The sequence below is a fragment of the Phyllopteryx taeniolatus genome, chromosome 9, assembly GCF_024500385.1.
Source record: "Phyllopteryx taeniolatus isolate TA_2022b chromosome 9, UOR_Ptae_1.2, whole genome shotgun sequence".
In the NCBI taxonomy this organism is placed as follows: domain Eukaryota; kingdom Metazoa; phylum Chordata; class Actinopteri; order Syngnathiformes; family Syngnathidae; genus Phyllopteryx; species Phyllopteryx taeniolatus.
In genome coordinates this window covers 25,994,408-26,006,867 of record NC_084510.1, presented here as the reverse complement: position 1 = coordinate 26,006,867, position 12,460 = coordinate 25,994,408, and the positions used below count along the sequence as shown (strand labels likewise).

Below are 12,460 nucleotides of genomic sequence, written 5' to 3'. Positions count from 1 at the left end.
AATCCGGCACTTGGACTTGCAAATCCAGCCAAAAACCATCTTTGGGCCACTGACTGACTGACTGGGCAGAGATGGCACTGGCAAAGGCCACTGCCTCACACTGACACCTTGCTGTACTGTAACAGGAGAGGACATAAGTGCAGTGACTTCACTCCACTCTAAAGTAGGCTAGTCTGTCATCGGCGTGAACATCTTCCAACAACGCAGGTGACAGTAAAAAGGCCAGCAGAGGCATTTGGCATCACACCATGCTCTGGATGTTAATGTTGTTGCTGGGGATGTTTACAGAGGCGTGAGACATTTCATAAAACATGTTATGAAGTCTTCTTTCTTATGATTTGGTTGGTACTGAAGGCAATGGTTCTCAAATGGCAATTTATTTTTCAATACATTATGTCATAAATTTTTTTTTAAAGTGCATAACTACATAAATAAAAAAAATAATAATTAAACCAAGGACTCTCACCTAATTTACCTTTGGGTCACCTAAAAGCTCAGATATGATTCTTATGCATCACATAAATCTGACATTGCCTGAATTAGTTTCTAGCGCTCTGTCACTTCTCATGTGGAGTTGTACAGGTGAGGCTAGGCGACAAGTTTATCAATGCTAAAATTATGTAAATACAGTATTTAACAGAAAGTGTTTGCTTGACTGATCAGAATGATACCACCTTGGCCTCAATTTGAGCCACAAAAAACACTGCTGGATCCAAAAAGTTTTTTTTTTTATTTTTTTTTAAGTTTTGGGACAAAAAACAAAAACAAAAAAAACTTGACATCTAAGACATTTATCGTGCTGACATCTCACAGGCCTGTCAGAGTACACACCCGGTCATCTCGCTCACAAACGAGAGGGGAGGTGTTACAACCCCCACCCCCACCTCCCTCCCCAAAACCAGGCCTTATTTTGGGGCTACCATTAGCACAATTATGGATGCTGCTGTTAGCTGCCCTGCTAATTTCAAGCCACCGAAGATAAGCGAACAAAGCCGGGCGCCGGTAACCGGTGTCAAGAACCATGAAAGCCTGGCTGTAACCAACAATGTCAGCCCGCTTTGACACTTCAGTAGAATCAATATACACACTATTTCTACGAGGTTTAGTTTGACTTTGGGTGTGGCGTTGTGTGGGGGGCCAAAACTCACCCCCAAAAAACAAACAATCTCGGCGGGTAGCGTTCGAAAACCGGCTAGCGTTAGCACACTTAGCATCCGAGCTAATTGTCCACCTCCCTTCCCACAACATCAAGCCTCCACTATCACCAATACAAGTCCAACTCCTGGCCCAAAAAGAAAGGGGAGAAATGGGTGTTAATAAACCACACATACGTGTTACCGTGCGGGTCAAAAGGATACTGAGTTGGCGGGACGGCTCCAGGCTGGGGGACTGCTGGGGCTCCCGGCGGCAGGGACACGGAGGTCAGGGTAGCCCGCAGTTGGCTCGACGGAGAGGGGCCGCTTCCAGGTCCGCTCGCGGCGATGGCGGCGGGCTTCGGGACTACTTTCGGTGGTAAACTCATCGTCCAAAAAAAAAAACTAACACATTAAAAACAAAATAGCGCAACAAATGGAGAAACGACAGTCGCTTTAGTTCGCACACATGGAGGCAAAGCAGGGCCCGAGCCCCCCGAGAGAAGCGGGACAACTAAGCTCAAATAGCGACACGGATCTTTCTTTTTTTTCATGGAAAGTCGCTACCCGGATCAGCGATGCTGTTCATGGGGACGGTGGGGAGCTTTAGCCTCCCTAGCCCGTCCGGAGCCTCTGCGGATCGCCGGCCCCCCACCGGTTTCGCTTCTTTTCCACAAGAAGTATGGGGGGGGGGGGAGAGAAAAAAGATGAGACACACGGTCTTTAACCTCCCGCACCGGGGGGGGGGGGGATTCAGCTGTGCTGCTCGTCAGGTGTGTTTTCTCTCATTTTTTGCCCTCACATACGTGAGAGAGTCGGCCAACATGGCGCAGCTGCCTGCCGCTTCTCCAGCCGTCCGGGTAGGACAGATGATTCGGCAATTCTCGGCCAATTACGGAAACGCTCGGCTAATCAACCAAGAGCGTTCCAAACATTTACACAAAATGACGAACACGCCACAAATGTACAATAAAACACGCTACGTTGTATAGTTTTAACCAATTATATAGATAATTCACGCGGCACATTTTCAGTTTCTAACTACAGTATTTACAGTAATTAAAGGTCCTGTTCAACGGCACCTTTCAGGACCTGTGTGCTCGTAGCGCCCTCTATCGTCTTTTTTCGCCCTTTGCATCTTCTCGACCAGTCAGTTTTGGAACAGCTGAATGACAAATACAGGTACATCTCAATAAATTAGAATAGTGTCAAAATTAAGCTTCATCTAGTTAGGTAGTCCAATTCAAAAAGTGGAACTCATATGATAGAGATGTAATACACACACTCAGAGTGAAATACTACATATCTTTTTAAAATATGTATAATTTTGATGATTATAGCTTACAGCAAACAAAACCCCAAATTCACCATCTCTAGAAGCTATATTACATAACAAACAATCAAGAAACAATGAAAATGACTTTTAATATAGAAATTGGGCAGGAATTTGCCTTCTGAAAAATGTTTGCTCAAATTTTTATTGAATCTATTTAAGTACTGAAATATATTAAGAAATACGGTGGATGATCGATGGATCTGGACTGCCATGAATCAGTTCCAGCCCCCCCTACATTTTTTTTTACACATTTACAATTAAGAAAATGAAAATAATTGATTGCAAATTATGTTGCCGACCCTCAAGTTACGACTGAGGGGACCCCAGTTTGAGAACCACTGCTCTAAATTATCCTAAAATGACCTGCGATTGGCTGGCAACCAGTCCAGGGTGTACCCCGCCTCTCGCCCAAAATTAAGATGGGATCGCTCACCAGTGGGACAGACAGAAAATGGATGAAAAAGAGAAATAGGCAAAAATATGTTTATGATCATTTTATTAAGCAAAATAATTTTACACATAAAATCAGAAGTGGTACAATTGGTCTGTTTTGGTTGTGAGTGCCATTCTTATTTATTCTGTATGCGTTCAAATCAGACCAAAATTGGCTTTGTCATGAAATACAAAAATTCAGCTTAACATTCTCCTGATAAAATATATAACAGCCTGACGGTGTTGTACTACCCCACTCCCGAACAGTGCAGCTTTTCACTCAATATTTGTATTAGACATTCTATTCATTCTGTATATGGCTTTTAAATCCTCTTTAAGTGGACTTTCATATTTCAACCGGCCCAAAAAAAAAAAAAAAAAAAAAAACACTGGTCCCCAACTCAGTGTCATATAAAAATGTAACATAAATAAAACACAGTGGTGCCTTCAGATACAAGTTTAATTTGTTCCGTGACCACACTCCCAACTCAAAACACCCGTATCTCAAATAATCTTTCCCCACTGATATGAATGGAAATGCCATTATTCCGTTGTAGCCTACCATAAACCCAAAAATTGTTTTTTAATGAGGAAAACCAGCACTCTTTAATATTATACTTCATGAAATAGTAATAACATAGTTAAGTCGAATGTAAATCATTAAACAGTTTGTCCAATCCGATTCATTGTGCTGCTCCTTCTGGTGTGCCCACCTCAGCCACTGGGAAGCAGTATAATACAGTCATGCAGACACAAATGAAAAGGAAATGTATTTCTACAACCCCAATTCCAATGAAGCTGGGACGTTGTGTTAAACATAAATAAAAACAGAATACAATGATTTGCAAATTATGTTCAACCTATATTTAATTGAATACACAACAAAGACAAGATATTTCATGTTCAAAATGATAAGCTTTGTTTTTAGCAAATAATCATTAACTTAGAATTTTAAGGCTGCAACACATTCCAAAAAAGCTGGGACAGGCAGGTGGCAAAAAAGACGGAGAAAGTTGAGGAATGCGCATCAAACACCTGTTTGCAACATCCCACAGGTGAACAGGCTAATTGGGTACAGGTGGGTGCCACGATTGGATTGCTCAGTCGTTCACAAGCAAAGATGGGGCGAGGTTCACCTCTTTGTGAACAAGTGCGTGAGAAAATAGTTGAAAAGTTTAAGGACAATGTTCCTCAATGTACAATTGCAAGGAATTTAGGGATTTCATCATCTACGGTCCATAATATCGTCAAAAGGTTCAGAGAATCTGGAGAAATCACTGCATTTAAGCGACAAGGCCGAAAACCAACATTGAATGCCCTTGACCTTCGATCCCTCAGGCGGCACTGCATCAAAAACTGACATCAATGTGTAAAGGATATCACCACATGGGCTCAGGAACACTTCAGAAAACGAATGTTAGTAAATACAGTTCGGCGCTACATCCGTAAGTGCAACTTGAAACTCTACTATGCAAAGCAAAAGCCATTTATCAACAACACCCAGAAACGGCCGCCGGCTTCTCTGGGCCCGAGCTCATCTAAGATGGACCGACGCAAAGTGGAAAAGTGTTCTGTGGTCCGACGAGTCCACATTTCAAATTGTTTTTGGAAATTGTGGATGTCGTGTCCTCCGGGCCAAAGAGGAAAAGAACACTCCGGATTGTTATGGACCCAAAGTTGAAAAGCCAGCATCTGTGATGGTATGGGGCTGTGTTAGTGCCAATGGCATGGCTAACTTACACATCTGTGAAGGCACCATTAATGCTGAAAGGTACATGCAGGTTTTGGAGAAACATATGCTGCCATCCAAGCAACGTCTTTTTCATGGACGCCCCTGCTTATTTCAGCAATGCCAATGCCAAACCACATTCTGCACGTGTTACAACAACGTGGCTTCTTAGTAAAAGAGTGTGTGTACTAGACTGGCCTGCCTGCAGTCCAGACCTGTCTCCCATTAAAAATGTGTGGCGCATTATGAAGCGTAAAATACGACAACGGAGACCCCGGACTGTTGGAACAGCTGAAGCTGTACATCAAGCAAGAATGGGAAAGAATTCCTCCTACAAAGCTTCCACAATTAGTGTCCTCAATTCCCAAACGTTTATTGAAGGTTGTTAAAAGAAAAGGTGATGTAACACCGTGGTAAACATCACCCTGTGCCAGCTTTTTTGGAACGTGTTGCAGCCATAAAATTCTAAGTTAATGATTATTTGCTAAAAACAAAGCTTATCAGTTTGAACATTAAATATCTTGTCTTTGTCGTGTATTCAATTAATTATAGGTTGAACATGATTTGCAAATCATTGTATTCTGTTTTTATTTATGTTTAACACAACGTCCCGACTTCATTGGAATTGGGGTTGTACTACTACAGGAAGTAACTAAGTAAGATGCTGTAATATTAGTCATCTTTTGTAGAGGATAAAAAATATATGCCTTTAGTATTTGTTATATTATCTATCTACACGTGTTGCGCCACTGTTTGTATTCAAATATTCGTTGCTTCTAAAACCCTGACTATGGTTGCTAACTATTAGCATGTCATGGCGTTTTGCATTGTTTGTTAGCATTAAGCTAACTTTCTTAATGAAAAGCTATGAGCTTGTTTTAAATACACAATGTGTCATTCTTGGTTTTATGTTTTGTTTGACAGTAAACCAACTGGGAGTGGCGTTAAACAGCTTGAGACAAGACTTTTTTTTGAAGAAGAAGAATTGTTCGCTATTTTCTAAACTGCTGCTAATTGTGAAGTGACTTGAAATGAGATCACTGTCACCATGCAGCGCTAGTGCCTTAAGTATACACTCACGAGCGAAAAAATAAATAAAAGTATTGGCCGAATGACTGCTCGTATTTCGGGTCACTCGTATCTCAAGGCACCACTGTAGAAGTGAAAGGAAGCACACTATCGAGAAAGGTTCCCACACTTAGGTTACTGAGCATTAATCACACCATTTCTTGTCAAAGGGCTTGCTAGTTTGTGTTTATTGTAGTATATTCATGTATGTTAAATGTCTATGTTGTGGCAATAGGTGCTATATGGTTAACTTTGGAGGGAACCAAAAGTTTGGGAAACCCTAGCGCAAAGTGACAGGGACAAAAAAGCAGCTTAGTATGAGTGCCATTCAATGTGACATTCTGTAATACCGACATTTTAGAAGACATGAGAGTTGTTCCCTCAACTTTAAAGATATGGTTCCAGTGTTCTAAAAACAAAAAGCACATTTACAGCTCAGCAGTCCTAAAAAAGGGACATATTATGGAAAATTGCCTTTTGTATTGGCTTGTGTACAAATAGTTGGGTCTCTGCAGTGCCCGCCCACCGAAATGTGAAATGAAACAACCAAGTAAATATTTTGTTATCTGCCATTTCTGAAAATGTCTGCTGTTTGCAACAGTTGGGCTAATTTACATCATAACCGCCCCCACATGAGTTCCTCCAACCATGACATGATCAGGGTGAAAATCCAGAGTCACCTTCAAGCAACTACACTCTCTGAAACTCAAAGTGTCACAGTTAGGCTCATTTATATAACAACCACACACAACATTTTTACGTCCATGACATGGTAGCTAAGCAGGGTGAAGTTTTTAGAGCCAATTTCAAGCACTGTCCTGAAACACTACCATGCAGAAACACCCACATACCCCATGGGTGTGACGCCCCTGCTATCATGTCAAAGCCAAAAGGTAAGCAGAGCTGCATTGAGTTTAGTCAAATGGACAGCTTATTGTTCGCTGTCGATAAGGGGCACATACTTGATTGCTCCGCGATTTTGTCGATGCGGTGGCGGTGGAGGGGTATTTGTGTTTTTGATGCGCCACATACACACAGTGTAGTGTATGAAGTGCTGCCTCCATGAGTGAAAATACTTTTGGTTTTTTTCCTCCCCCTACACTCTGGACTCTGCTCCCTCAAGTATAAGAATGCAAGAAGCCCCTAGCGCTATCCCTGGTTGTCATGGTAACAAAAGCCAGACTCGCCACTGGGCCAGCAGTACAGTATATGAGGGTATACTTGTCACTCACTTGCATGAGCAGGGCGAACCCCTTAAACTGGGCTAATTTCAGCAAGACAAGAAAATGTGTGTAAAGTGTATTTAACTTTTGATCCTTGGGGTATTTTTCCAAAAGCATGTCACAGACATGTGATGAAGACACCTGGGGAACTGTTTTGAATTGTGAAAAAAAAAAGCATAATATGTTTCCTTTAAAGTAAAGAAAAACGTCTTGGAGATCCTCCACACAAAGCAGGCACATTTAGTTGTGACAAAGGCTGACGGGGATCGAGGTGTTCATATTGGTTCTTCCAGCCAGTGAGCCTCCACAGTCAGTTTCCCCGTTTCTCCCTACCGTCCATTGCGAGGCATTACCACAGCTCGCACTTGTGTTTGGGGTTCATGGGCGCGTTCGCTTTGCAGCCAAAGTGCTTGGAGAACTCGTGCGAGTTGGAGACGGTCCCGATGACTCGGAATCTGGACGGGCTGTGCGGGTCAGTGATGACGCCCTCGTGCGAACTCTCGGGCGTCCTCACGGAGCACCACACCTGGTAGGGAAAAAAGAACAGGATGCAGAGTCTCACTCATCATCTGTGACTCTTCCAGTGGCTCTGTTGTAACCTGCTGATGACTCTGTGACACTGTAAGCTCATTGGCCATTTCACTCTGAGCATATCCTGTTTGAAGCCGCAGGATGTTCTCAGAGGGAAGTGGCCACTGAGCTTATGGCGTTATCACAAGTTTACAAAAGAGAGACTGGAAGAGTAACAGAAAGGCAAAGAAGTGGATGTCCTTGGAAATGTTGTGGATTTTGCCATTCAGCTCCTTGTTAGAGAACAATAAGTTGTGCAAAAAGTACTGACACATTAAACAGTTGGACATGTGCAATCAGAAGTTTGGAGCAGGGCAAATTAAATTCACCTGAAAAGGTTACAGTGCCTTTTAGGTTCGTCCTGAAATTTCGCCCAAAAGCCGAATAGCCCTATTTTCTTTGTGTGTGAGAAGTCTAGATTGTACAAAGTCAAACTTTTTAAGTCGAACACTATCTCTTCCATCAGCTGGCAATGAAGACTTTGAATTCTCCATTTGTGTGAATGTGAGTGTAAAAGCATAGTGGCCTACACATTGATCTGATTGGATATTTAATAAATACAATTCCTAAGATTCAATCAAACTACCTTGAACACTAGAAAAAAAAAAGCATTTGTTGCCTGGGCCCGCTTCCTAAGATTTGACTTTACCATGAAATACAATAATTTAAAACCTTTACAAATGTTATTTTTTGTACATATTTGTGTTAATCCTTATCCCAACTATACTTTATGTTTATTTTCTTTAAAAACAAAAATTATTTACATTCACACTTTAGTCGTGTCCCTAGGTTGTCACTCAGTCCTGTTGCTACCTCTGAAAAATGTGGAATATTCCACATGGGCACAAGAAGTTCAAGTTACAGTGTTCTGTAAATTGACTGTCTGTTGTACTAGAGCGGCTCCAACTACCGGAGACAAATTCCTTGTGTGTTTTGGACATACTTGGCAAATAAAGATGATTCTGATTCTGATTCTGATTCTGATTCTGATCATTCAGATCCTCTGCAGGCCATGGAAAGGCCCAAAATAAGTTGACTCATTTATTCTTGTGTATATTCAATGATATTTCAACTGTGACTGAGGGACGTTCAAATCTTGGCTTAGTACCGCTACCCAAATATTTTATACGTTCATCTTTTGTTATTGTTGAAAAAGTGTAATGTGCTTGGTGTCAAGATGCTATTAGCATAAACACCATGTGAATATAGTTCATTTATTTGCAAATTCTCTCCTCCTGTTACTTGCAGTCTTGTTATTCAAATGAGAAGTTTCAGAACATTCTCAGCAGTTCAATTATGTCTACTATCAGATTTAGGGTAAAAAAAAAACAAACAACAACAAAGAACTTTAAGTTCATTTTGAGAGTTACAACAAGCAAATGGCACCTATTCCTTCGATTGGCTGGTGACCAGTCCAGGGTGTACCCTATTTATCTTGCCCAAAGTCAGCAGGGATCCTAATGAGGACAAGCGCTAATGGAAAACGCATGGATGGATGAATGTATTACTCAGATTGTACTGAGCAGCCAGAACATGTTGTAATAAGGCTCTAATTTGGCCCGTTTAACGGTCTGTGTTTATCCCGTAGCGATGATGGAAACACAACACACATACAGAGAGACATGCACATGCTTGACACACACCTGTGCAAATCCCACAAAAAACAGCTGGTGGTTAGTCATTCCCAGGGCTGGCAGCTTGGCTTCCTCACCATTCTTTGCGATCCAGTTCACATAAGCCTTGCAGAGGAGGGAGGCACACCATCATGTTACACAAGCTGGACGTACAGAAAGGTCGGTAACAGACTTCAAATGGTAGTTAACGTCTTTGCGTTTACCTCATAGGCAGCCTTGAGTCCACCGTTGTCGGCGATGTTCTCTCCTAGCGTGTGGCGACCATTCAGGGGCTCCTGGTTGATGCTGTAGTTGCCGTACTGCTCCACCATGCACTGCGAATGCTTCTTGAAGGCCTCCACAGACGAGTTCTTCCACCAAGAGCGCAGGTTGCCCTCTTTGTCATATTCCCTCCCTTATTTTATTTTTTTTTTTTTGCATAAAATCAGGAAGCGTTACTGAATATTTCTATCAAATTTCCTACTTATGTTCAAATGTGACCTTGACAGTAATCTCTCGCGATGGGGACCAAGCCCTGCTGCAAATAGCAAAAACTCGCCATTGATGCCCCCCTTTTTTATTTTTATTTTCTAATATTAAAAATAAATGGCTTTGAGATCATTTACTTTCAACAGAGCGGAAACATACACAAGACTCTCCAGAATTGCTGCTAACAACCCAGGCTAAACATAGCGACTTTAATCAGTCGAGATGTATCATTTCAACATACTTCTTTACACAGTTACTACTTTCCTATTATCCAGGGCTTTAGCGCAATCTTGTGGTATCTTGGGGGCGTTACGGAAATAATTCAAAAATACGCTCGGAAGCCGTGAATAGGTCATATTTTCAGCTAATAAAGGCGGATAGGGTTGAAAAAAAAGAGTAAACGAAATAATTAGTTAATAGTAAAGCCCAAATATTCAGAGGATTACTGTATTTGATTCCTTTTTATGTTGGACTGTTAAAGACAAATGATTGCCAACCTTGGTCATCAAAAGCGTGAGTCAGTTCATGGCCCATGACGACCCCGATTCCACCAAAGTTAAGAGCTCTGGAATGTACACAAAAAGTAGCATGATAACGATGACGATTAACACAGAACAGGAAAAGGAACTTTAGAATTGATGTTGTTCTTCCCCTTCAAGTGGCTGTTACAGTTGCCTTATAACGCAAGACTTACTTGGGCCAGTGGCGGCTGTAGAACGGCATTTGGAGGATTCCCGCTGGCAAAACCATCTCGTTCTTGGTGGGGTTGTAATACGCATTCACAGTTGGGGGGGTCATGCTCCACCTGCAACAAAAATAAACACAAAGACAAGAGCCCATTTAGTGACTGGTCACATATAGAAGGATGTCTTGAGATACGAGTGACCCCAACTTATGGGGTTTTTGAGATACGAGCTGTCCTTTATGCAACTGACATTTGAACAAACAGTAGAGCAACACACTATTGACAGACAATATCACAGTACTGTCATATATTCTTTATTCTCTGTGAAAAACTAATATTACAGCGAGATTTGAACCATTCCTTCTGTATTTGTGCTCCTCACCAATGGATGAACTAACGGCTGATAAAAAACTCCAGTGGTTTGTTTACATTCAAATTTGAGCTCGGGCAGTCACTGCGAGTGATGTCACACACAACTTGATTGCGGGATTACAATTTCAGCACCCTGGCGCACTCGTACTGGTCAATGGAGACTTCAGGACAATCTTGTTACGCTCTCTCATCAACACTGGGCAACTTCACACAAACATGTAGACTGCGTGACCTCCTGTATACCAATGTGAAGGGAGCTATTCTTCTTTACTTTCCTAATAATAATAATAATGAATATTATTTGTGTTTTATGTTTGAGCTCACGTTCAGCACTTTGTTACATCTGTGGTTGTTGTTAAAGTGCTCCATATATATATATGAAGTTGAGTATAATATTCAGAAACCCCTTGGACAAGCGAAACACTCACTGGTTTCTGTTTGGAGTTTTTCTCAACTGGTCAGCTGTCACCCTGGCGGAGAAGTTGTAGTACTGCATGACGTTCTGGAAGTACAGATCCGACACCACCTCGAACTAGGAGGCAGAGTTTGGTTGTTTTGATGAGGCAAATTAATGCATGATTGGCTTTAATGTGATCACATTTACCTACATCATTGAATACTTTGTCCAGCCTTGTGGAGTTCATGATGAACTCCGGATAGCCCACCATGTTGTAAATTGCATCCGCCTGTGAAAAAAAAAGAAAAAAAGTAGTATATACTTACAGGGATGCGTTCCCCCCAACAGTCTGCATTTTTCGCCCTCCCACCTTCTCTTTAGCCGCCCTTTTTGTGTCAGCGTCCATCCAGCTCACGTACTTCAGGCTGTCCTCAAACGCGCTTTTGATGTCTCCGACCATGTTCTCGGCCTGCGGACCGAACAAAAGGGGACGGTGAGAAGCGCGTCATCTCCCGCTGGACGAGCATTTACGCACTCACGATGGCCTTGCTGTCCTCGTTGAAGGTGGCCTTGACGAACATGGCGCCCAGAGCGAATCCCAGGCCGCTGTCTGTGTCACTGACGCACAGTTTCCAGCGAGGAGAGCAGCTCTGCAACGTCGAAACAGCAGAAGGTCAGATAATTGGTAGATAAAGATAATGTTGGTAGGCTGCATAATACGGTAAAAAGTAGTAGGAAACAACCATTGCATAAACAGGAAGAAAAACAATGGCAAATTAAATGGAATCAGTGTACTGCATGCGCCATACGTACAGATCCGCTACGCGAAGTGTAATTTCCATCAGTGAAAATCTTCTGGCCTTAACCTTGGCTCATTTGCATGAGACAAAACTGAGTAATTTCAACCAGTGTGACAAGTGGATGTTAAGTCTGTATCCTTTGTGTATTTTGACCAAAGGATGTCAGTGACCTTTCATTAAAACACCTGGAAACTGTTTCAAATAAAACAATGATTGATTCATAGATTAAGAGGCAACTTCATAGTCACACAACACACAAAATGTGTGCCAAGGAGAAGCTAGCTATTCTTGTATACTTGAAATTTAAAAAATGACTAATAGATTGATTAAGAGGCGATTGATTAAGCGGTGAGTCCCAATAGAACTGTTGTCCAGGTTATGTGTGTACTCCACTTGAGATATATTCATCATCATATATTGTTAAATCGGGGGCAAAGGCACACTGGTGGAGCACTTCACATATTTAGAGTCGTGATCAGATGAAAAGGAAGGATGAGGACAAGAGTAGCTGCATGCATACATACAGTAGATAAGCAGTCAAGGGTCAAAAGGAGAGTCCAGTGGGAACAAGGGTCAGCTGCACTGCCGCATAAAACTCACACACACACACACA

General features: G+C 42.0%; 2 protein-coding genes across 15 annotated transcripts in view; both read right to left on the bottom strand.

Annotated features, from left to right (window-relative positions):
- Nucleotides 1–2,011, bottom strand: part of eif4g3a (eukaryotic translation initiation factor 4 gamma, 3a) — a 51,936-nt gene extending 49,925 nt beyond the window's left edge. For 7 of the 12 annotated variants that reach the window (XM_061783832.1, XM_061783834.1, XM_061783837.1 and 4 more), the window contains exon 1: nucleotides 1,359–2,009. In XM_061783832.1, coding sequence (XP_061639816.1) covers nucleotides 1,359–1,522 — 164 coding nt within the window. In that variant the 5' untranslated portion in view covers nucleotides 1,523–2,009. Of the gene's footprint in view, nucleotides 1–1,358 lie in introns of all 12 variants that reach the window. The other 5 variants (XM_061783831.1, XM_061783833.1, XM_061783836.1 and 2 more) reach the window with 2 other exon arrangements.
- Nucleotides 2,012–2,948: 937 nt separating this feature from the next.
- ece1 (endothelin converting enzyme 1) overlaps nucleotides 2,949–12,460 on the bottom strand; it is a 29,743-nt gene continuing 20,231 nt past the window's right edge. For all 3 annotated transcript variants that reach the window (XM_061784501.1, XM_061784500.1, XM_061784502.1), the window contains 9 exons: nucleotides 11,587–11,697; nucleotides 11,418–11,516; nucleotides 11,259–11,336; nucleotides 11,079–11,182; nucleotides 10,288–10,398; nucleotides 10,091–10,158; nucleotides 9,329–9,519; nucleotides 9,135–9,230; nucleotides 2,949–7,447 (listed from right to left, as the gene is read on the bottom strand). In XM_061784501.1, coding sequence (XP_061640485.1) covers nucleotides 7,271–7,447; nucleotides 9,135–9,230; nucleotides 9,329–9,519; nucleotides 10,091–10,158; nucleotides 10,288–10,398; nucleotides 11,079–11,182; nucleotides 11,259–11,336; nucleotides 11,418–11,516; nucleotides 11,587–11,697 — 1,035 coding nt within the window. In that variant the 3' untranslated portion in view covers nucleotides 2,949–7,270. The remainder of the gene's footprint in view (nucleotides 7,448–9,134; nucleotides 9,231–9,328; nucleotides 9,520–10,090; nucleotides 10,159–10,287; nucleotides 10,399–11,078; nucleotides 11,183–11,258; nucleotides 11,337–11,417; nucleotides 11,517–11,586; nucleotides 11,698–12,460) is intronic.